Genomic DNA, 23456 nt, shown 5'->3' with positions numbered 1-23456 from the left:
AACCCATGTGTTTCAGGACTGCTTTAAGGTAGTCTATTCCCAACATATCAAATGCTTTTTCAGCATCTAGTGAGAGTATTAAAAATGTTGTGTGAGATGCTCTACCATGATGAATTAAATTAAGTGTTCTTCTTATGTTGTCCGTGATGAATCGGTCGGGTATGAAACCCGCTTGGTCTGTGTGAACATAGGAACTAACATTTCTATTTTAATCCTCTAGCCAAAACTTTTGAAAAAATTTTAAAATCATGATTTAGAATGGAAATAGGACTATATGATTCAGGGTCTGATTTATCTTTTCCTTCTTTATGCAACACAATCATTCTTGAGTCCTTCCAGGAGTCTGGAAGTATGCCCTCCATTACAAAATTACATGTTTTTGAAAGGGGGACTAACAAATTGACTTTGAATTTTTTGTAGAACTCAATGGAAAAACCATCCTTTCCTGTTGCCTTATTGTTCTTTATTGAAGTTAAAGCTTCTGCAATTTCTGATTCTGAAAATGGTTTTTCCATAAATTTCATGTCATATTCAGTAAGAGTTTTGTCAAATTTAGTTGATTTTAAATATTCCATGGGATTTAGGCTACCATCTAAAGAGGATTTATATAACAAGGAATAGTAATCATAAAAAACATTCGTTATTTCTTTTGAGGAAGTATAAGTCTTGCCTTGCGGGAAACAGATGGCATGAATCAAAGAATTGGCCTGCTTTTGCTGAATTCTGTATTTAAGCATTTGTAGAGATTTTGTAGTTTTTGTTACAAATTTTTGTTTGGGTTTAACAGATTTTTTTGGATATCCGATATTTCAATAAACACTAACATTCCTTTCTATGGTAAGTCTTTTTAGCATTTTCTTGCCCCCGAATTTAATATGTCTGTTCTAGCTCCAGAATTTTGTTTTCCAGTTCTGAAATAGCTTTCTTTTTGTTCTTTTGACAAGCAGATGCTATTGAGATGCGCTGTCCTCCAAGTACTGATTTAAATGCATCCCATAACATATTTTGAGATAACCTGCAGTCGCTGTTATGTAGGAAGTAATCTTGGATGTGTTTACTTATGTCCTCACATATGAGTTCTTTGGATAGCAAGAGTTTATTAAGGGACCATTTAGGTCCTTTGTCGTCATTTTCTTGAATGGCCAGTTCCCCTACCACCCATGAATGGTCCGAAATCGTTCTAGAGCCTATAGTGACATTGCTTACAGAATTCAGCAAAGCCGGGGAGGTTAGCACATAGTCTATTCTAGAATATAATTTGTGAACGTGAGAAAAATGGGTATAATCACGTACTTTTGGATTTAAGGTTCTCCAGATGTCCACCAAATATAAGGAATGAAAAAGGTCTTGAAGCCCTGTTGTTATAGGGGTGTGAGAATTTACCTTGTTTTGGATTGATCTATCATACAATGGGTCACTTATGGAGTTGAAGTCCTCACCAATTATAACTTCTCCTTGTCTAAACTCTATCAGTTTTTCTAACGTTTCTTTCAAAAATTTCAGCTGGCCACTATTAGGAGAGTAAATGGAGGCAAAAGTTAGAGGAGAATTATTTAGCATTCCTTTAACAAAGACATATCGTCCCTTAGGGTCAGTTTTAGTGTCCTGTGGAATGAAGGGTGTAGTATTGCTACTCCTCTTGCCTTTGAAGATCCAGTGGCTTGAAATATTTGGCCAAACCAATTAGTGCATAGAGAAGGGAAAGTTTTCTTTTTGACATGTGTTTCCGAAGGCATACCACATTGGGTCTTTCTTTCACCAAAGCATTAGAAATACGGGTTCGGTTTATGGGATTTTTTAGGCCTCTGCAGTTCCAAGTAATACTTTAAGATATTTAGACATTATGAGTTAAGGATTTGGATTGTAGAAATAAAAAAAGACAATGTAAACCTTAGGTTTAAGAAGTTAGACTAGGATGAATTTTAACTACTGCTTTGTGGTAGATTCTTTAAAAGACTAAGAAAGAAGAAACAATCTCTAGACCAAAAGAGTCTAAAGAATACAAAATTAACCTTAACACTAAAACCCTTAATTAGGGTGTAGTTTCAACGAACTTCTTATAAAGGAAGAAACTAGGGAGAATACCTGCAGGTCTCCCTAACACGAAACCAACACTCCTTAAGGAGGGCTAAAGGTGAGAGTAAACTAAATAGCAAAACTTTCAATTCCAACCCCCTTCCCCATAGATAGCAGATTAATAGCAAACTCCAATATGTGGAAATAAGAGTATATTTTACAGTAACTTCAAGAAAAAAATGTTCCTTTCCCCCCCTTATTTCTGTAAATATCATTAAGTATAATTAATTTACAAACATTGTGCCCTACTAAATTACTACTAATAGAGTGTTAAGACCTCCATGAACTTCATTAAGAGTTAATTCAAACAGTTTAACACCCAATAAGTTGAATCTATATCCCCCCATATGAACTTACATGTATTAGTTAGAAAACACAATCATATAACAGTTATAATTTTGTTCCAAAGGTCCAACTAGAATCGCAAATTTCCTCTTTTTTTATATTATACCTTAATAAAAATTTTTTTGATAGAAACAACACTCAGGAAGAAAGTTTGAGTAAAGAAAGGCTATCCTATTCTTTGGAATACTAAGTACCTCCCTAGTTTATAAAATTCTTATTTCATTACTATTAAGAGACAATCAATATTTATAGATTTTTCCCTCTTGATCTTATTTGCCAAAGTTTTCCATTAACAAATATAAAAAATAAGAATAACAATATATTTAAATATAGTATTTGAGTGTGAAATCCCAAAGTGTTGGTTAGTACCATTTAAAGTTGTTATGCGTAGATCCCCCCCCCGCAAAACTCATTAGATATTTAGATACTCATTACTTTTTCTAAGAAAATCAGATAGGCATACATATTCAAACATTTGCTTTCCTAATATTACACTCATAAACCTTCTCTCACACCCCCATTCATACTTCCCTTTATACATCCCTTTACAAATTTAAACACTCACCCATATATGCTCACTAACCTTCACTCAAACATCTCTGCATACATTCCCTTTTTAACTTTGAATTAATATCTATGTTGACAAACCTAAAAATTGTAGTGTAAGACGAAAAAATCCTAATAAGCCTTGTTAATCCTTATATCATCGTCTCCCTTTTTTAATATATAAATATTTTCCTTTCTATCTAATAAAAGAGCTACTATCTAAAGCTACAAATGATCTAACTATCTATCTAAAAACTAGAAGCCTAACTATTAAGTGTGGAACTGGGTTGAAGTTTTAGCTCTATACAGTCTTGTAGATCAGATATCAGCCACTTCTTGTTCTTCTTGGACCGGAAAACGCTTCCGCAGCTCTTCCTCTTCGTCAGCCGTTAAATTTAAATTGAGTTCTTTCATTAGAGCTTTGCCAGAGTTCAAGTCAAATACTTTGTTAAGTACACCATTTTTAAAAAGTAGTATGTCTGATGTCGGGCTCCATCGGAAATGCAGATTAGCTGCATAAAGTTTGGATGTGAAGATCTTAAGTTTCTTGCCCTTTCCCAAAGTCTCTGGGGAGAGATCTAGCAATATTAAAACACGTTTTTCATTATAAGATAGATCATCCTCTCTTCTCGCTTTTTGGAGGATTATTTCTCTAATTCTTGTGTTAAAAAATTGAATTAAAATGTCTCTAGGTTGATTACGATGTGCCTGAATTACTGGGTTGAGTCTTTGGGCTCTCACAATTTCAGGCGCCAAGTTGTCTTTAAGCGCCAATTTTGTTTGCAGCCATTTTGAAATGAACAATGGAAGGTCTTCTTTCTCTTCTACCCCTCCTCAAACCCACGAAATTTGAGATTCAGGGCCCTCTATTTATTTTTCCAAAGCAAAGAGTCTATTTTGTACTTTTTCTTCTCTCTCATTAATATGGGTTACTTCCCCTTTAAGTGCAAGCCCTAATTCTGCCGCCCATTCTGCTATCTTCGCAGTAGTAGCTATGTCCTCTGTGATTTCTTTTAATTGGGAACTTATTGGACGGATATACTCTGCAATGGAGTCTTGAAAAAAATTGTGTATATCCAGCCTACGGAAGTCTAGATCTTTTCGAGTAATCGGGCCGTCCTCTGCCTGCAGAGGAGAAGGAAGTACGTCTGGCTGGGGAAGGAATTGCCGCCATATTTAGAGAGAAGAGCGAAGGGGACCGCGCTGTAAGGCCACAAACCTTTGCCGGACCTTCTAGGGCGAAATATGAAGAAACTGTGACCTTTCTTTTTTGCTTTTGCTGAGCTGTTTTCCCTCTTGTTTTTGGTGGCATTTGAGTTCGCTAGATCTAAAGTTGTGATAGATAGGGAAGGAGGCTAACGGAGCTCTTTTACTTTGCGTCCACCATCTTCTCGCAACGCTCCGCCCCGCCCTGGATGAACCATTTTAAGCAACTGCAGCCTGTATCCAACCCAAAGATTTCAAGATACTTAATTTTTTAAAAAGGGGGTGATGATTTCCATGAACGTCCTTTACCACCACAGACCCAGCCACTATGCCCTCCTGCCCCCTGAAACAGCATTTCGGGGAGCTCAGTGGTCTGCAGCTGGGGGCTGTAACTGGTAGAAACTGCAATTACCATTTAAGAAAGATTAAGAGAACAAGTTTTCTTAATTGCCTGGGTGGATACTGGCCTGCATCTGTGGGGAGGTGCTGTGGCTCACTGGCAGAGCATCTGCTTGGCATGCAGAAGGTCCCACATTCAATCCCCAGCATCATCAGCTAAAAGGATCAGGTAGGAGGTGATGTGAAAGACCTCAGCCTGAGACCCTGGAGAGCTGCTGCTGGTCTGAGAAGACAATACTGACTTTGATAGATCAAGGGGTCTGATGCAGTATAAGGCAGCTTCATGTGTCTCCTGCTATCTAATCACAGCAGGTACTGGACCTTCTGTGCTCGACAAAGACTTTCCAGCATCCTCTAAATCTTCCAGCAAGCAGTACTAGAAAATTCTAGGTTTATTTCAAACTAGGGTACACAGCAGAGGCTACTAATATCAGGCATAATATTAGTATTTATTTATTAAAACATTTATATCCATTTTTCCTTGCAGTTCCAGGCAACTTACAATAGCTAAAAATGTTTTCAGTTGAAACCAAAAACAAAATAGCAAACCCCAAACCTCCCCACAACCTGCCCTTAAAAGAAGCCTGCTATTCAATTCCCCTCAGAAACCCAAGCTAACAAGCAGGCCTTGCAGCACTTTCATAGAGGGAACCCTCCCCACTTCACAGAGCCCATTCCATAGAGCAGGGGTGGAGAACATCAGGCCTGAGGGCCATTTTCGGCCCTTGAGATCACTTGGTCTGGCCCTTGGGGATTGCTGGGACGAGCTGAGCCATGTGATGGCCTCCCTGGGGCCCAGCGGGCTGGCGAGGATTGTGCGGCCAAGCCACACTGCACAACAGCCTCCCCAGAGCCTGGCTGGCTAGCAGGGATTGTGGGGCCCAGCCATGCTGTGGCCTCCCTGGGTCCTGTATGGTCCACGAATGATGTTATAAATATCCAAATGGCCCTTGGCAGAAAAATGTTTCTCACCCCTGCCATAGAGTCAGAGCATCAACAGAAAAGGCCTGAGCTCTGGTCAGTGCTAGACAGGCCACTCTATGTGGTGGGGTAGCCAATATGGCAGTTTGACAAACCTTAAACCTCCCATGCACAACATGAAATTTTATTTTACGAAATTATTCATAATGCTTTAAAATAACCACATTATACTTCAACAAAAGTACAGGGGGAGGAGTCTCAAAGTACTTACAGAGTTAGCCTGACCTGGAGGCCGGGAGACAACCCTCCCAGTCACTCTCACCACAGACTCAACAGGAGCATCACATAAGACCTTTTTCAGATGGGAAGCAGCCTGCAGAAAAAGATAAAGGCTAAAGAGATTGAAACACTGTCTTGGAATGTGCCTGTGTCAGATTTGGAAGCACGTTTGGCTTTCACTACAGACTTAGATCTTTTAATTAATATTGGGGAGTAGGCTGATTCAACATTGCATGGTCAAGTTTTTAACTCATATTTACAAAACAAGAATGTATGTTCAGGAGCTCTTTAGGCATGACTGCTTCTCGCTTGCCTTGAGATACCCTTGCTGGGGTCACCGTGAGTCAGCTGTGACTTGATGGCATTTTAAACGCGCGCATAACTTCAGACACAATCCTTGATAGTTCTTACCTCATCTTGAGGAACGATAATTTGGGTGAGTCCCTGGAAGTCTCTCAAAACCACAAACTGCCCCTGCCTAAAGTTTAAGAGAAATAAACACACATTTATAACTTCTGAAGTGTGTTGCACACAAAAGCTTGCATCTAGAATAAAACTTTGTTAATCTTAAAGGTGCCACTTTGGGGTTTTTTTGCTTATAACAGTTCAAGTTAACCTCCGAAATTAGAGCCAGTCTTCACATTGAGATAAATTATGTAGCAAAGGGTACCAGAGGGATGGTACAATTTCAGTTCACAGGAGGGGGACGTCACAGGAAATATTCCCTGTACATAGAAAATTAGAACAGGCTAGGCCCTTCTTGTTACAGTTTGGTGTAGTAGTTAAGTGTACAGACTCTTATCTAGGAGAACCGGGTTTGATTTCCCACTCCTCCACTTGCACCTGCTAGCATGGCCTTGGGTCAGCGATAGCTCTGGCAGAGCCCTCTCCAGCCCCACCCACCTCACAGGGTGTCTGTTGTGGGGGGGGGGGAGGTAAAGGAGATTGTGAGCCTTTCTGAGACTCTTCGGAGTGGAGGGCGGGATATAAATCCAATATCTTCTTCTACACATTGTCCATGAATGAGCAAGGGAATTTTGATGTGGGAGAACAAATCAAACCTACAAATTCTGAAATCCCACAGTTCCACCTGATTTTTTTCTCAATGTGACAACTGGCTAGTTCCTTGTATTCATTACCCCTCAATATGGTAATTATTTACAATGCAATTCCTTCCGCTATCTCTATTAAAGTTAATATAAAGCAGGACAATTATTAAAATAAACAGAGCCAGCCAAAGGAAAGGAACTTTAAGATCTTTAAGATCTCCAATGGGGGAGAAAGTAACTTGCTGTAAATCCAGTAATTAGTTAAAGTTGAATTCATTTTTTAACTTACCTCTGATACTGAATCCATCCACACAATGTAACTTCCTGACCCACATCAGCAGAACGCAGTTCCCCACAAGTTCTGGTCCGAACAACAAACCTATTGAGATCTTGCATAGAAAAAGAAAATAATATTAGGAAAATAATGAAGTTCACGGTAAGCTAAAATAAAGTTTCCATCATCAGCATATCTAAATTTACCAAGACAGCAGAGGTGCCAGTTTAAGTGGCAATGTGGAGCATTGTCTGTTTAGGATGAACTACATAAGGGATCTGGATTGATTGGATCCTACTGAATATATATATGAACATATGAAGCTGCCTTATATTGAATCAGACCCTGGGTCCATCAAAGTCAGTATTGTTTACTCAGACTGGCAGCAGCTCTCCAGGGTCTCAAGCTGAAGTTTTCACACCTATTTGCCTGGGCCCTTTTCAGTTGGAGATGACAGGGATTGAACCTGGGACCTTCTGCTTACCAAGCAGATGCTCTACCATTGAGCCACTGTCCCTCCCCTAATTTCTCTAACTGCAAAAGGGGGAGAAGTGGTCCCTTTTAACCACTAAAAAGGCTATGGCAAGACACACGGGAGGAGGCTGGAGAAAGGAAAAGAACTGGGTCAGGTTGAGCAGCAAAGTTGGTGGAACCAACCCAATATCTAGTGTTCCATAATCATCTACAGATAATATGTGCCAATTTCCCCACTGCTTTTATGCAGCCCAAATTGGACTATTAAGTGGCTTCTTTACCTTTTATTGGTCAGTGGCTTCTATATTTTTCTCCTGAACTATTTTCCCTCCTGGAATACTTTGGTTCCTACTACCATCTAGTTCCTGTGATTTTCTTGCTATAATTTGGCCAACCAGCACCATTCCCAGAATCAGAGTAGCCACAGCCATCAAAAGCACTAGTTAAAAACTCTACACAGCAAAAGATCTTCATACGAGAGTTAATGATGTATAGTAGCTACAGCATCAGACTAAGATCTGGGAGATGAAAGTTCAAATTCCCACTGTCAGGGAAGCCTGCTAGGTGACCCTGGGCCAGACATGCACTCTTGACCTGACCTCCCTCACAGGGCTGTTGTGAGGATAAAGCAAAGGAGAGAATGATGTAAGCTGATGAGGGGCAGGTGCAGTGTAAATGACGTAAATAAATAAAAGACACTTTGAGAATAATGTTTTAGATTACAATATTTAAACAAAAACTGCCTCGTTTTGCAATGAGTTGTCTTATTTTGGTTGGCTTTAACAAGTACTAGCCTAGCATGTTTACAGATAGGGTTGCCAGGTCCTCCCTGGCCACCAGTGGGAAGAATTACCAGATCCAGGTTGAGAAACTCCTGGAGATTTGAGGCTGGAGGCTGGTGAGGTCAGGGTCCTCAGTGGAGTACAAAGCAATGGAGGCCACCCTCCCAAGCATCTATCTTCTCCAGGGAAATTAAGCTGTGTACTCTGAAGATAAAATGTAATTCCAGGAGATCCCGAGGTCCCACCTAGAGGTTAGCAACCCAATTACAGCCCACCTTTCCCCTGCAAATTGTACAAGGTCGTTTATAGCATAATAACAGCTCACTTTAAAAGCCAGTCACACACACTTCCCCGATTTACTCGACTTTTGCTAACCAACAGTTGATTTCTCCAGAGCCATTTTCAGACTTTGTTACGAGCAAACCCCACAGGGCCAAAATAACCAGCGCACAGCTTCAGGCACTTCGAAAACATTCCCCTCCCCGACTGAGTTTTCACGAGCTCCACACACCTGCAGGGCCTGCGGCTGCATGAAATGCCCACGTGTTGGAAAAGCATTTGCACCAAGGCTCAGCCACCTTTCTGGGCGTTCCGGGGAAGAGCAGCGACAGCGAGCTGCGAAGGAAACGCATCTTCTGCATGGTCCTACTGCAACACAAGAAATAGGATGGGCGAAACACCTCCCCGATCTCAGCTGAAAGCGCCTCTTCCGGGCTCACATGGCTAAAGGTCACGGAACTGTCCCTTCACAGCCACTGTCGGTCGCCATGATTGAATTGGCGATGAATGCTTCGCCGCCCCCTAACTCCTCACGATCAAGCCCTAACGAGTGAGGGCAGCGGCGCCGGGTCTTTCTCGCCCATGCGCAGAACACTCCCTCAGCCGAAGTGGTTGCTGGGAGGCAAATTTTTAAATAAGCCCGCCCGCTTCTTTCTCTGCTGTTGTTGGGAAGAGATTTATTTCTCTGAGGACTGCTGCCGATGGAAGGGGCGCCGAATCAGGTGAGGGCGGTTTGAAGCTTCTGGGGAGGAGGGGTGAGGCCTAATGACCTTGAATGGGTAATAGTACTAACTGCGAAAAATAAAACAAAGCCGTAGATAAGTGTACCTTGTTGGTCTTAAAGGTGCACTTGTCTACTGCTTTGTTCGATTGCTTCAGACCAGCATGGCTGCCTACTGGGATCTATCTGCGAAAAATAAGATTGGAGTTTTTGGGTGGGGAGAGAAGAGCGGTGCTTGGACTGCAGCCCCTTCAGGACCAGGACGTTTCCAAGGAAAAGCAATCACCATTTTTGCAGTTACTAGGGGTATAGAGCTTTGCTTAGGTTTGGAATAGGAAAATCTACCCATAAGTCTAGTAAAATCAGTTCTGGTTTTGGAGGAATGTTGTAACCTGTAAAGGAGAGCCAGTTTGGTGTAGTGGTTAAGTGTGCGGACTCTTATCTGGGAGAACCCGGTTTGATTCCCCACTCCTCCACTTGCACCTGCTAGCATGGCCTTGGCTCAGCCATAGCTCTGGCGGAGGTTGTCCTTGAAAGGGCAGCTGCTATGAGAGCCCTCTCAGCTCCACCCACCTCACAGGGTGTCTGTTGTGGGGGAGGAAGGTAAAAGAGATTGTGAGCCGCTCTGAGACTCTTCAAAGTGGAGGGCAGGATATAAATCCAATATCATCATCTTCTTCTTTTGTAATTGTCTTAATGTGTGCTAACACTAGTCACCAGAAATCTTGTATGACTTTACAATGCCAACAGCAATGAAGGTAATTGACTTCTAATCCACATGCTTTCCAGCAATATGGTGAGTGCTTTGTTGAGATGCTGTGCAGCGTCAAAGGGGCTTTTGAGAAGGGGCCTGCAGGCTGCAGCAGTGACACGGGCAGTAGGGCAGGTGTACCGACTCTGAGATAATTGGTGAGGGGCCCCCCCAAGATTTTGACTGCCTAGGGGCTTCCACAGGGTTTAATCTAGTACTGGGAGTGGGCCCTTCTCTGGACAAAACACACATCGAAACTGTTTGAGGAAAACAGCAGGGCGAAATCCCTTCTCCCTGCGTGCTCCTTTTCTACGGGTGGGATGCCCCACAGTCTGGAGTGGCATAGGCCAGATACAGGCAGGAGGGTAGCCAGAATTTTAAAAGTTGGGGGGCTTTTTTAAAAGTCAAGGGGAACCATTTCCCATCCACTTGGCTTACTGTTTCTCGGAAGCTGTGGGTTGTGAAAGTGACCATGTCGAGGCAGCCCACTTTAAAACTTTGGAGTCAAGAAGGGACTGCACCTTGTGTGCAAGCGGGGGGGGAGGGGTTCCTTCCACCTCTCCCCAACCCTTGCACTTTGCAGCCAGTAGCTCCATCTGTTTCCCCCCTCCCTAGACTAATTCACGCAGTTTCCTATGCCTCTCACTCCACTGCCTCCCTTCTCTTCACCTACTGCTTTTGTTGTTGCAGTGCCCTGCTCAGCTCTCCCAGCTCCAGCTGCTGATGTTTTGCTGGCTCAGCCATGGCAAAAGAAAAAAGAGTGAGAGAGGAAAAAAGTAGGCTGCGCCCTGGCAGGGGGGGAGTTGGAAGTCAGAGGGCCCTGCTTGGAAATAAGGGGGCAGTGTCCTCCTGTGGCTATATGTTTGGATATAGGCCACTTATCAGTATGTGGCTTTCTGTGCCAACTCCGCACCCATTCCTGGCTTTAATTTACTTTCTTCATTTGTAAGGTTGCCAGTCTCTAAGTGGTGGCTTTTGTGTGCCTTGCTACAGTGTGTGTGCGTTTTTGTTGCGCTTGTTATGCTGTGGTTCTCCTGAGTGCAACTGGGTTTGCCTTCCCTTTTTCACTGTATTCATGCCCTCGCGATCCTGTCTTTCTCAGTAGGAAAGCAATGTTTGGATGAGGAATAACAACAAACCAGTGAGGTGGATTAGGCTGAAAGTGTGTGTCCAGACCAAGTTTACCCAATACGTTTCCTTTGTAGAATGGGGGATTTGAACCTAGACTTCCCAGATAGCAGTCTGATCCTGACCACTGTACATGGCTGTCTCTGTATTCTTGCACTGCCTCATAGGAATTGCAAGTATTTTTCTGGGAAGACTATTGTTTTGCAGACAAACATGTAGCCCTCACTCTGTATCATGATACCTTCACATGTTCTTGACCAGCACACAAAGCAATTTATGTACAAAAGCTCACAGTGCCCAGCCATTTCATGTCTTCACCTGGGTCCTAGAGCTGAGCATGAGATTTCTGTAATGGATGTCAATAAATCAAAAGTAGATTTTCAGGTTACAGATACACACCTAAACAGCATACTCAGGATTGCTATAGTATAGACATCTTGATGCAATAATTCAAAGCAAGAGGTGTCAGTTATCATGGGCTTAAATAAAATATTGCAAGAGTGCTAATGTTTTAAGCATATTTTTATTTTAATTTTTAAAAAAATTAATTGTGTTTGTGTCCTTTATAAGGTGTACTTGCTACCTGGCATTACATTTTTTGACATACATGGTCCAGCCTGACAAGATCTCATTTATGTCAGATCCAGCCCTTCTAACAAATGAGTTCAAAACCCCTGATTTAGAGTGTCTGACTAGGATCTTAGAGATTCAGGTTCAAATTCCATTCTTCAGCAAGCCTTGCTAGGGAACCTAAGGCCAGTCACTCTAACATACCTCACAGTGTTCCTGTCAGCATAAAATGGACATGGGAAAATGGTGTTGTAAGATGCTTTGGATTCCCACTGGAGAGAAAAGTGGGGTATAAAAAAGAATAGTATTGCTGACAGGCTGTATTTTATGGTATTTGCATACATTGTAGAGAAGCAATCCCAAAAGCTTACTTTCCCATCTCACTATGTTTCTTTTCCTCTCTCTTGGCCTTGTGACTCCTTTGTCAGAGAGCTGAAATTAGCTTTCACATCCATACCTACAGTTTGAGAGCTTTAAATTCTTCAGCCTTTTCTCAGAGAGGAAATGCTCCTATTCCTTGATCATGTGATTTCCAGCTCTGAGATTTCCCTTTTAAGATATTTGGGTTATATTATATCTTCTTTTCCACAAATTCCCCCGGATTTTTGCTCTTAGCCAAGCAAACCCATATACGCATACTGGAAACAGTATGGGGGTTTGCTTGAATGAGAACAAAAATCTGTCCTTTTTGGCATCTTGATTAATAAGCTAATTCCCATCTTTTTTTTTGGATGGCTCATTTTAACACACTCCATTTGGTGAAGCTTCATGGCATGTTTGCAAGGATGTCCTGGGAGTGGAGACAATACGCATAGGGAGCCCAGACACTGGGAGCCTGTCTCCCATTTCTTCTTCTTTTGCAAGTCATAAGCTAAACTCAGAGCTTCCCTGCTTGCTCCTGTTCTGTCAGTTTACCTTTACAATTCCACACATTGGCATTTTTAAACATTCTTTCATGTAATGATAGAAAAGCCACTGAAGCGGTTTCTGAATATTTTTCTGAAGTTCTGAAGTATTTTTACCAAAGTATTATCATTTCTAGGATGGATGTCAATGTTAATCTTTATTTTTATACGCAAAATGTTTTAAACACCTTGTTCTGTACATATTCATTCCTTTTATATTCATGTATAAAGAGCTACATTTATGAGTCCAGTGACCAAAGGGCCTTTTTGGATATTTTTCTTGAATGAACTGAACATGGTATTAAAACTACATGTGTATGCAGGGTACTGATTTTGGAGGAAAAACCATGGGCCATGGTATGAACTTAATCAACACTGCACATCTTTCAAGAGGCCGCATATCCCTCAAGAGAGGAAACCTGTTTGGTCAGACTCCAACTAAGAGAAGACTTTTGCAGAGTCCTCACACGCAGGTAAGGCTGCTGTAAACTCAAGTGTAGCTAAACAAAGCGTTTGAAGGATGGGAGTATTGGAAGAGTAGTAAGTTTCAATCTGATGCTACAATCTTACTGCATTAGAAGCCACAGAGAGCAAGCATAGAGTCATCCAAAGGCCCAGTTGCCTCTCTGGCTGGTTTCTTGTTCCAGGTATATCTAAAGAAATGTCTGTTCGTTTTGATGCTTTTTGCAATCTGCTCCTCTGATTCTCTTTTCATTTGTATGGGATCCTCCCATTTTCCTTTCCAATTTATCTCTTTGAGACCCCTTTTTACCCACTCCATTTTTTCCTAGCAATTGTTGTACTGTTAAAATTTCACTATACCTTTCCCAGCTGTTGGAGGGAAAATAGTTTGAAAGTATACCTGAAAATTTTCATTGAATAATAGAGAGGATTGAGATGGATGGTACAGATATTTAATTCATAGTACTTCAAGCAGAGTGCTGTTTGTAAAATAGGTCTTCTTTCCTGCCTCCTTGTGTTTTCTGCAGTCCCTTGCCCAACCCCAAAGCCACTCCTGAATGTGGAAAGACTTTCAGGGACACTGTGGGGTGCTGCTGGGGGAGGGGCACTCAAGAGTGGGAATTGTGGACATTTCTTCTGCCTAACACCTTTGAGTCCAGTGCATAAGGTGTGGATTATACCAATCATATTATTTGCAAATTATCTTGAGTTTTTAAGAATATCATAAATGATAACAACTGCTTTTTATGGTACTATTTTCTGTACTGTTAGACTTGGGGCTGGCAAATGTAAATCAAGATGGATAAAAATCAATGTTTAAAAAAAATTGGATTTTTAAAAATTTAAATCAGATTTTTTAAATAAAATGCTTTGGATATTATCATCCAAAGGTTATTCCATCATGAAATAAGGATTAGTTTTTAATTCTGAAGCATAAGGCTGTATATTCATGCAATGTTTAATTTTTTTGGTAATAAATTCTATTAATCCATTCACAATGAAATCTTCTAGAGATTTCTGTAAGATTACTGGGCAGTTTCTCTGTCTACAAGATATTATCACAGAACACAGATGCTTGGTTTTGCAGTTCTCAAAACTGTAATTTGTCTGTACAAAGATCACATGCCTCTTCTACACAGCAAAAATGTTATAAAATGAACAGAGTTGAGAAAAAGACCTTAATCTCATTGTTCTACAAACCTATGTACACAGAATCAACCCCTTAAGTGCTAAGTTTCAAAAACTTCAATGAATAGAAAAAGATTGCTTGGAGTGGAATATATCTGCACAAGAAGAAACTTAAGTGTGAGGAGGGAGGGACAAGCAGTAAAAATGAAAGTGAAACTTTTTGAGCAGAATACTCCACTTTGGATCTTTTGTGTGTATAACCCAAGGTTTATCACATTATTCTTTCCCTGGAGGAGAAAACCTATAATGGCAACAGGCCGTAAAAGAGACCCAGTTTGGGAATATTTTAATGAAATTCCTCTACCTATTGGTAAGGCAGCCATACGTGCAAAATGCAAACACTGCAACAAAGAAATGCAAGGCCTGGTGACCTGAATGAGGCAACATCATGAGAAGTGCTATGATGAAGATGACGACAGAAACATGTTTGAACAGGCAGGATCTTCAGGTTGGTAAACATTTTTATTTAATCATATTTCTTAAAGAGTGCCTTGAATTGTCATGTTTGAGCAAAATTATATTTCTTATTATTACTGCATGTTACTGTCATTTTGATACAGTTATGAAGAAAAGCAAATATTCCTTTTTGGGCAGAGCTGCATGGCAATGAATACAATAAGCAGAAATTGTATAAATAATAAAATAACAGCATTGATTTGTTTTTGTTTAGGGGAATTCATCATCAACACTAAGGATTCTGGAAACTATCCACCTTAAAGATCACCATCCTCCTGTCTACAGTTTTAGAGTTATCTATGGAGGATAGTGGGGTTTTTTCACTTTTCAAAAGTTTATTAATTATCCATATTGTACAATATATCAAATGAGAAAGAATGGTAACAAATCTACTCATGGTACGATCGATACAATTTAATTAAATCTTTTATTCTACCTAAATTTGTATTTTTATTTAGAGCAGTCCCAATTCAAATATCCAAAACACAAATCACGGACTGGCAGAAACTATTATTAAACTTTCTATGGCAAAATAAAAGGCATAGGATCAATGCTCAAACCCCTTATAGGCAAAAACTTTTTGGTGGAATGCAATTACCAAATTTATTTATTTATTTATTTTTATTTGGTTGACTTATATTCTGCCCTTTTCCATACAGGCTCAGGGTGGATCACAGTCATAATAAAATAGTTAAAATACAGCAATAACTCAGTAATAGACAAATAAAACATAGCTCAAAAAAAATACACAGGCGGGCAGGCACATATTTCAGATGAAAAAACAAATATTTTGGCTCGTTGTAGCCCACTGTGGGGGAGGGCAATAGATGGTATAAGCCAGGGGTGGCCAACGGTAGCTCTCCAGATGTTTTTTTGCCTACAACTCCCATCAGCCCCAGCCATTGGCCATAATCCAACCTTCTGGAAAGCAGTATTAAATAACATTCATACTCGTTAACTCAACAAAATATTTCTATGACACCAGAAGCTTTGCTATTGAATTTTAGACCAGAGAACAAAGCTCCCAAAGTTGTACAAGAAAGATATGCAGCTAGAGCAACAATAGCCAGTACATGGAAAATTGACAAAACTCCGCCCTTAAACCTGGTACAATAAACTCTGGAATTTATATATCCTAGCAAAACTTAATGACAAATTGAAACCATTAAGGGACTCTAACTACCATTCTGATATAGTGACTGTCTAGTTTCCAATTTTAGAATTCCTACAAGAAAGATCTGAGACACCTACTGTTATAGAAGCTTTTCATTTATGGTAAATAGAATTTATTTACTTGTAACAAGTTTGACAAGAGTGACATGGAAAAGTATTTGTTTATTAATACTGTTAAATAATACATAAGTTTGTATTGCTACGTAACAAAACGACCAATAAAAATTATTGTGGAAAAAATGAGAAAGAACGGTGTCAAAATATGTAAAGCATTCAACAAAAAATGACATGCTGCTGCAAATAAATTCACTACAATAAATAAATGCTTATGAAAAAGTGCTGATGCCAAACAATAAACAGATCTCGCTTATGAAAAAACAACCCCCTTCCCTCCTCCCCCCCCCCCCCCGAAAAAAAAAAATCCTAAATGGGTTCCTTGCCTCAAAGTGCAGAACGTATCTTTATACATGGGGGAATAAAACTGAAAGAGAGATAAAGCCTATAGAAAAATGCAAGAAGGATGAAAGAAAAAGCTTGTCAGAATATGAGCTCAAAAATTTCTACCCCTATGCCAGAAAACCAAGATAGCAATCAACAGTTAAGAATTAGAAGCAAAGACATGCAGAAAGAGTTATAGGGAGGGATTTCTTGAGAGTTAATGTAGTCCACAAAAGGAAACCATTTAGCATAGAAACTGGATGAGTCAGTATTCTGCAAATTGAACTGGATTTTCTCCAGTACAAAGTGATCGCACACTTTAGTGAACCATGTGGTCAGTGAGGGGGCAGTTGACACCTTCCAAAATGAGGCAATAGACACTTTAGCAGCAACTAGTAGGCTGGTAATCAGATCTTGACATGCTTTGGAGATGAGAGTGTCCCATAAATTCAAAAATATCAGAGATGGATTGAGAGGTATCCGATAGGAGGTGATAAGCTTGATATAGTGAAGGATAATGTTCCAAAAGCTTATAATGGAAGGACATTCCCACCAACAATGGGCAAAAGTGACTCTAAAGCCACACTTTTTCCAGCAGTAAGGTGAAGTAGCTTTAGAAAAGGCAGATAATCTTGCTGGAGTGCGATACCAATGGTTGATTATTTTGAACGTCTGACGCCTGGTGAGGAACATAAGGAAGAATAGATGGCATTCCATTGTTGGCATCTGCTGCACATTCCCTGGGCAACCCCCCCCCCCCCGCCAGTGGCCTCTCCGAGGGAATGCCTGAGAGGGTGGGCAGATTTGGTTTTGGGGGGTGGGAATGGTCTATGAGCTGCCATGCTGCCCCCCACGTGGCTGGACTGGGGAGGGGAGTGCTGCCCTTCAGCCTTCCCACGGGGCTGTTGTGCGCAGGGCACTAAGGGGGGGGGGCTGATGAAGTGGACTCAGAGTTCTGCGGCTGATGCACTCGCACTCTTGAGTTTTGCGGCCCCCAGGGGAGATGTTCTGTGCACATGGCAGGGGGTGTCAGGACAGCACAGGGGGTCTCTGGGTGAGGGGGTGTCTGCTGCTGGGCTGCTCACCCCACACACACATTCCAGCCGCTGTCTATGACAGCGAACTCCTGCACTTGGTACTTCCTGCTTGTCTGCCTGCCATTGGCAGAGTCTCTGACAGCAGGAGCGTGTGAGGGGATTGACGGCTTCTCCGTGGTTCCGTGTGGGCCTGTCTCACCCTATCCCCGCCTCGCCACCAAGCCAGGCTTCTCGTGCGCACATGCCCAGCCTCCCTCCTGTTTCCTCCCTGTGTTGGTGGGACTTCTCTCCTTTGTCTTTGATGGTCTGCCCATCATTGCCTCTGTTCTCTCTGGGGCCACCTCTCCCCATCTCTGTCATGAGCCGTGGCACATGCACCAGGACTGGCCAATGCGGGTGGGTGAGCTGGCCCTCCCCTCCAGCTGCCTTCACTTCCCTTGCGTACCTACGCCAGTGGCGTTGCCATGGCGACCGTCTCTCTCATGGCAAGCTACACCTCTCCCCTCCCCACGCTCCAGCGTGTCGAAGTCCTCAGGAAGTCTACTAGTGGCGCAGCAGCTACGCCACGGCCAGCTGCCACTTATGCCTAGATTGGGCTGTTACTTATTTAATATAGATTTAATATTTCTTCCTTTCCCTGTTCAGATTCAAATTAACCTACTAAATTCATTAGATCACAGGATCACAATAAAGCAGCTTAAATTAGCTATTTATATTTTATAATAATTAATTATAGTTAATCAAATACTAATTAAATAATTATAATCAAACTTAACAATTAATTACTTCTGTTTTGTAATGATTAAACACTCACACGCTATGTGTCTCACACCCTCCCCTCTTCACTCATGCTTTGTTATTTCAACCTACACCAGTCACCTATCCATATTAACCCAAGCACTCCCACATCCACTCCTTATCACACATTCCACACTCTGTTAATATTTTCTATTTTACATTCATAAGCAGCCACCTGCAAAACTTTTCTATACAGTCCAATGTCTCTCCTGAAATTTTTTTAAAAGTTCTCTAGATCGTCTGTCTTCTTTCTTCTCTCTCCTGGCTTCTTCCTCCTCTGATTCTTCTCTTTTCATCTTCTCGCTGCACTATAATTCCCAGTTCGTCAGTTCATTTCACTTTTGCTTACAACCACTAGCACTCCAACACATTCGTCCCAATTCAAAACAAAACAAAATACCAACTAAGGAAATTGCCTTGGCTACAAATTACGTCCATCCATCCAAAATGAAGAAATACATCCAAAATTCCACAATTTGTAAGTTGCTTACAAAGTCAGTCTATTTGTGCTGAGCCTTTAATCAGAGTCTCCTCTGTTCTCCGTCTTCTCCGCCCTTCTCTCCTGGTCTGCACCATCTCCGCCTTTAATTCTTAAAGGTGAGCCAGTTTGGTGTAGTGGTTAAGTGTGCAGATTCTTATCTGGAAGAACCGGGTTTGATTCCCCACTCCTCCACTTGCAACTGCTAGCATGGCCTTGGGTCAGCCATAGCTCTGGCAGAGGTTGTCCTTAAAAGGGCAGCAGCTGTGAGAGCTCTCTCCAGCCCCACCCACCTCACAGGGTGTCTGTTGTGGGGGAGGAAGTTAAAGGAGATTGTGAGCCGCTCTGAGACTCTTCGGAGTGGAGGGCGGGATAAAATCCAATATCTTCTTCAATATCTTCTTCTTCTTCTTAATATTCCAATTAGTCAGTCAGCATTACCCAAGTTCTAGTGCCTTCATAAAAATAAGTATCAAAAGGTCCCAATTTACCTTGCTTAAAGAGTCTTTTTTGTTGACTTTTTCATTGTTTAAATACTTTCACCTCTGCTTCTATTCCTCACTGGCATTCACAGCTTCTCCACCAATGGCATCCGCAACAGCCTAGGCTTTGGGGTTTCAGGAGTTCAGAAGAGAACCAAGAGTTCCCATTCTTCTCTCCTCTTGCCCCCCCTGCCTCAAGAACCCCCCAACCGGGGTCCTACCGGGTCTTCCTACTTTAGGAGACCCCCGAAAAAGTGTGGTCGGCCCGTTCCCTGCAAGAGCATTTGGGAACGTGTCCGCTACTGCTGCGCCAAAATTGGAAGTCCCCAGTATTTAAGTTTTTCAAATGTAGGCTGGGCTAACAGTTTGTTTTTTAAAAAAATATTTATTTTGTTTAACCACATCAGCTAACAAACATGGATGTTTAAGCAAACGTATGATATAGTATTATTGTTTTAGTTGAATAAAACAATTTAAATTATTATTAAGGTAATGATTATTTTTCTCCTTCCAATAAAGTACAGCAGAAAAGTTGTCCAAATATGAATGATTAATCTATTGAACTGAGGATACTTCACCTCAATAATTTCATAATTACCTATTTATGTGTTTCTAATAGTAATAAAACCCAATATTTTTATATAAAACTGTAAAACTAATATGAACAGTTGTTAATTCTAAAAATGAAATCTTTATCTAATTGTGAATATGAGTCTTTATGTAGAAAACTATGATTTAAATCAAGTCTTACTGACTAGTGATTTAAATCAAATCCACTCTGATGTAAATCATGGATATGGTTTATGAAGCTGACCCTTCTCTCCATCCTAGGTAAATGCTGGTGCTCAGATAGACTTCTTTCTCTGCAAGCAGCTGACGTTGTACAGCAGCACTCCTCTATACAAATTTTCTTATGATCGACTGCAGGAGTATTCCAGACAGCTGGGTTTTGTTATTGCTGCTGAAAAGCAAAAAGGGCTTGCTGTTCATGTGGAAAGTAACCTTACATGTAAAGTGAAGTTCTCCTTGCTCTCAGTGTTGAAAACCTCAGAACGGGACCAGACAGGAGTCCTCATTCAGGTAGGCACCACTGTAGTTAAGGGTTTTTCTTAATGCTTCTGAAGAATGCTTTTACAGACAAAAACTATAAAAGTCAATCATTTTGCTCATGTATGCCACTGTCATTATACTGCTTAGCTCTTGGACAGCCTGGGCTGATTGTGAACATTCATGATGCATGGCTAAAGGGAGCCAGTTTGGTGTAGTGATTAAGTGTGTGGACTCTTATCTGGGAGAACTGGATTTGATTCCCTTTACAGTTGCTGGAATGGCCTTAGGTCAGCTATAGCTATCTCAGGAGTTGTCCTTGAAAGGGCAGCTGCTGTGAGAGCCTTCTCAGCCCCACCCACCTTACAGGCTATCTGTTGTGGGGGGAGAAGATATAGACGGGTGGCCAACGATAGTTCTCCAGATGTTTTTTGCCTACAACTCCCATCAGCCCCAGCCAGCATGGCCAGTGGCTGGGGTTGATGGGAGTTGTAGGCAAAAAAAACATCTGGAGAGCTACCGTTGGCCATTCCTGATATAGGAGATTGTAAACTGCTCTGAGTCTCTGATTCAGAGAGAAGGGTGGGGTATAAATCTGCAGTCATTTTCTGCAGTCTTCTTTGATGCCCAGTCTTGATTTTGTTTGGTTTTAAAATGTTTCTCAAGAAAGGGGTTCTCAAAATTTGCAAGTGTATTTTATATCAAAATAAACCTCTCCCTCTTCTCTATACTCTCTTCCTGCACCCAGGTTACAGCTGAAAATGCAGGGGCCAAAGTGGCAGGACCCAAAGTGCTGTGGATGGGCTGTTTCTGTTGTATCCGTGGAGATGACATTCTAGAAACAATCGTGGAGGATTTTACTTGCTTCCCCTTGTTCCTTGTAAATGGGGCCGAGAGTCTCACAGCCATCATTGGAACTTGGCTTCAGCAGACTTTTGACTGTTCCTTCAGCCTGTTGACTATCAGCCCCCTCAACCTTGCTTGGATGGCTGCAATGTGGACAGGTTACAAGATGGAGCACCACAAAAGAGCAGTAGAGCTGACTTTCTCTGTTCCTGGCACTCCTCATCCTCTGGACATTTTGTATGCCATCCATGCTGAAGATGCAAAAGCCCTTTGGGATTCAATCCATACCACCCAACAAGAAGTTCTACAAGAACAGGTGGACTTATTCATGGATGGCCTTTGCTATCACTTTTATAGACATTTCAAGATCTACCTGTCAGCCACAAGACTGGTGAAAGTCTCTACGTCTGTAGCCTCCGCCCATTCTGATGGGAAAATAAAGGTATGGAGCCTGCCTAACTGGCAGCAAGTCAATTGATGGGGTTTATTGTTTTCCACTATCTTTTAACGTTGGAGGCTGTTTTCTCACTGGATTGGCTAGTTGATCTTTCTGTCAAAAAAGAATTAACCAGTTGACCATTCAACTATTTCTGAGCATTGGTTTAGATCCCATAGTGGTGCTTTCCATGCAGTAAAAAGGGCCTTCCCTGAAAAAAGGTTATATCTCATAATCCTGTATTTTAACAAAATACTTTTAATTGCTTCTAGTAATTATAAAAGCAAAGGTTTGGACCCTGTAAAACATGAACACGAGGTACTCATAGAGGCAGATCTTCCTCCATTTCCTTTTAGTAGCTTCCTAAGGCTTCCCACCTGATGCTGAGAGTCAAGGGAGCCTTGTGAACAAAATTGCCATTCTGCATGGTGAGCTACACCAGCTGGCAGTCCCCACTGCAAAGAATGTAACTGCAGCTTCCACAGAGAATGGGGAGACTTTAGAAGTTCCCAGTCTCCATGAGTCTGTAGCCACTTTGGGAACTTTGATAATGGGAAATGGGCACCACTACGGAATGTCTGCCATGGAGCCTGAGACCAATCACAAAATGTTGTGACACTGCAAGACAGACATCCTCTTGCAGTGGAAGCAGCTGTTTCTGAAAGGGTGTTCCCTGCAGGCACAAAAATAATGTCTCTACTGGAGCAAGCATCACTTGCTCCAGGGAGGCAGAGGAAAGCTGTTTGCTTTGGGAAAGAGATGCTTTGAGGAAGAAGCAAATGGGCACCAAGGAACTTATTGGTAGGTATTGTTGCTTAGAACCAGAGGTCATTTTGTAGAAAAAGAGGTGCTGGAGTTCATTAGCACAACTTATTTTCATAACTAATTTGTATATGCCCCACACTCCTGACATCACTGGACGGTGTACTAAATTACTCAGCTCAGCATCCACCTTAAAATGCTTCTTGAATTATAATTGTCATAAAACCTTACTTCCATCCAGTGTTCCCTCTAAGCTGAGTTAGCATGAGCTAGCTCACAGATTTTTAGCCCCCAGCTCACACATTTTTGTCTTAGCTCAGGAAGGATGACCCCAGAGCACACTAATTTATGCAGTAGCTCACAACGTAGAATTTTTGCTCACAGCTTAGAGGGAACATGGCTTCCATCATACTGTTAAAATTACTTTCTCCTGTGTGCCTACAGTGGCATGATGATTTCCATCTGTCTGCTTTATGTGTTTTGGTTATTTCCCATTTTTTGGTGGGGAAAAATGTTAGGAAGTTTGTCAAATCTTAGAGTTCAGCAAAATTCTCACAGGGGATTTGAACAATGGAGCCTAGAAACAAGTATTGGGAGGCGGGGGGAAGAAAGAGGATAAAATTTTCAGGTTCCAGAGCTGCTCTGTTCTGTGAGCTCCTGCCCAAAATAAGGTCTGCTTAGAAAATCTCCAATATCTTGTTACCACTGAAAATCAGAATAGGGACTGGAGCACGGACTTCTTTCTTTGCTCTATAAAGCAAGGATATGCCAAACCCAACAGGCCTTTGTGTAGTTGGAAGGCTCTGGATAAAACTGGAGATGGGTTGTGATTTTTAATAATTGCTTTTAGTTGACTATTATATACTGCTTTGATCTGACTTGCATTTGTTTTGAAAAACAGATTCTTCATTCTGCGTATCTGCTGGAAATCCTGGCACTGATGACAGAACTGGCAATTACAAAAATACTGTGATGCACTTATTACCTGTTCAGTGTGAAGATGGCTTGTTGCTTGAAAACTGCTTGAAGGTGTAATTCTTTTTATTAATATACCACATTATTTATATAGCATATGAAATGTATGTATATAGTGAAAAGGATTGCATCTGTGTAGCACATTGAATTAAAAAACTGTACCTTCCAAGTAA

The 23456-nt window shown here is 41.4% G+C and overlaps 2 protein-coding genes across 2 annotated transcripts in view; one reads left to right on the top strand and one right to left on the bottom strand.

The window, feature by feature from the left end:
* The window catches only part of DARS2 (aspartyl-tRNA synthetase 2, mitochondrial), a 27140-nt gene extending 17987 nt beyond the window's left edge, over positions 1–9153 (bottom strand). The window contains exons 1-4 of the mRNA XM_060232458.1: positions 8863–9153; positions 7111–7210; positions 6184–6250; positions 5765–5866 (exon numbers count right to left, since the gene is read on the bottom strand). Of these exons, the coding sequence (XP_060088441.1) occupies positions 5765–5866; positions 6184–6250; positions 7111–7210; positions 8863–8992 (399 nt within the window). The 5' untranslated portion in view covers positions 8993–9153. The remainder of the gene's footprint in view (positions 1–5764; positions 5867–6183; positions 6251–7110; positions 7211–8862) is intronic.
* Positions 9109–23456, top strand: CENPL (centromere protein L). Its single transcript, XM_060232459.1, has 5 exons — positions 9109–9352; positions 13029–13178; positions 20049–20297; positions 21013–21552; positions 23210–23456. Exons 1-5 carry the CDS (start codon positions 9332–9334, stop codon positions 23279–23281), a joined length of 1032 nt encoding a protein of 343 aa, XP_060088442.1. The 5' UTR covers positions 9109–9331; the 3' UTR covers positions 23282–23456.

This window comes from Heteronotia binoei, chromosome 2 (assembly GCF_032191835.1).
Source record: "Heteronotia binoei isolate CCM8104 ecotype False Entrance Well chromosome 2, APGP_CSIRO_Hbin_v1, whole genome shotgun sequence".
Taxonomy (NCBI): domain Eukaryota; kingdom Metazoa; phylum Chordata; class Lepidosauria; order Squamata; family Gekkonidae; genus Heteronotia; species Heteronotia binoei.
Note: the sequence above shows the minus strand (reverse complement) of the source record. Positions and strands in the feature narration are given on the sequence as shown.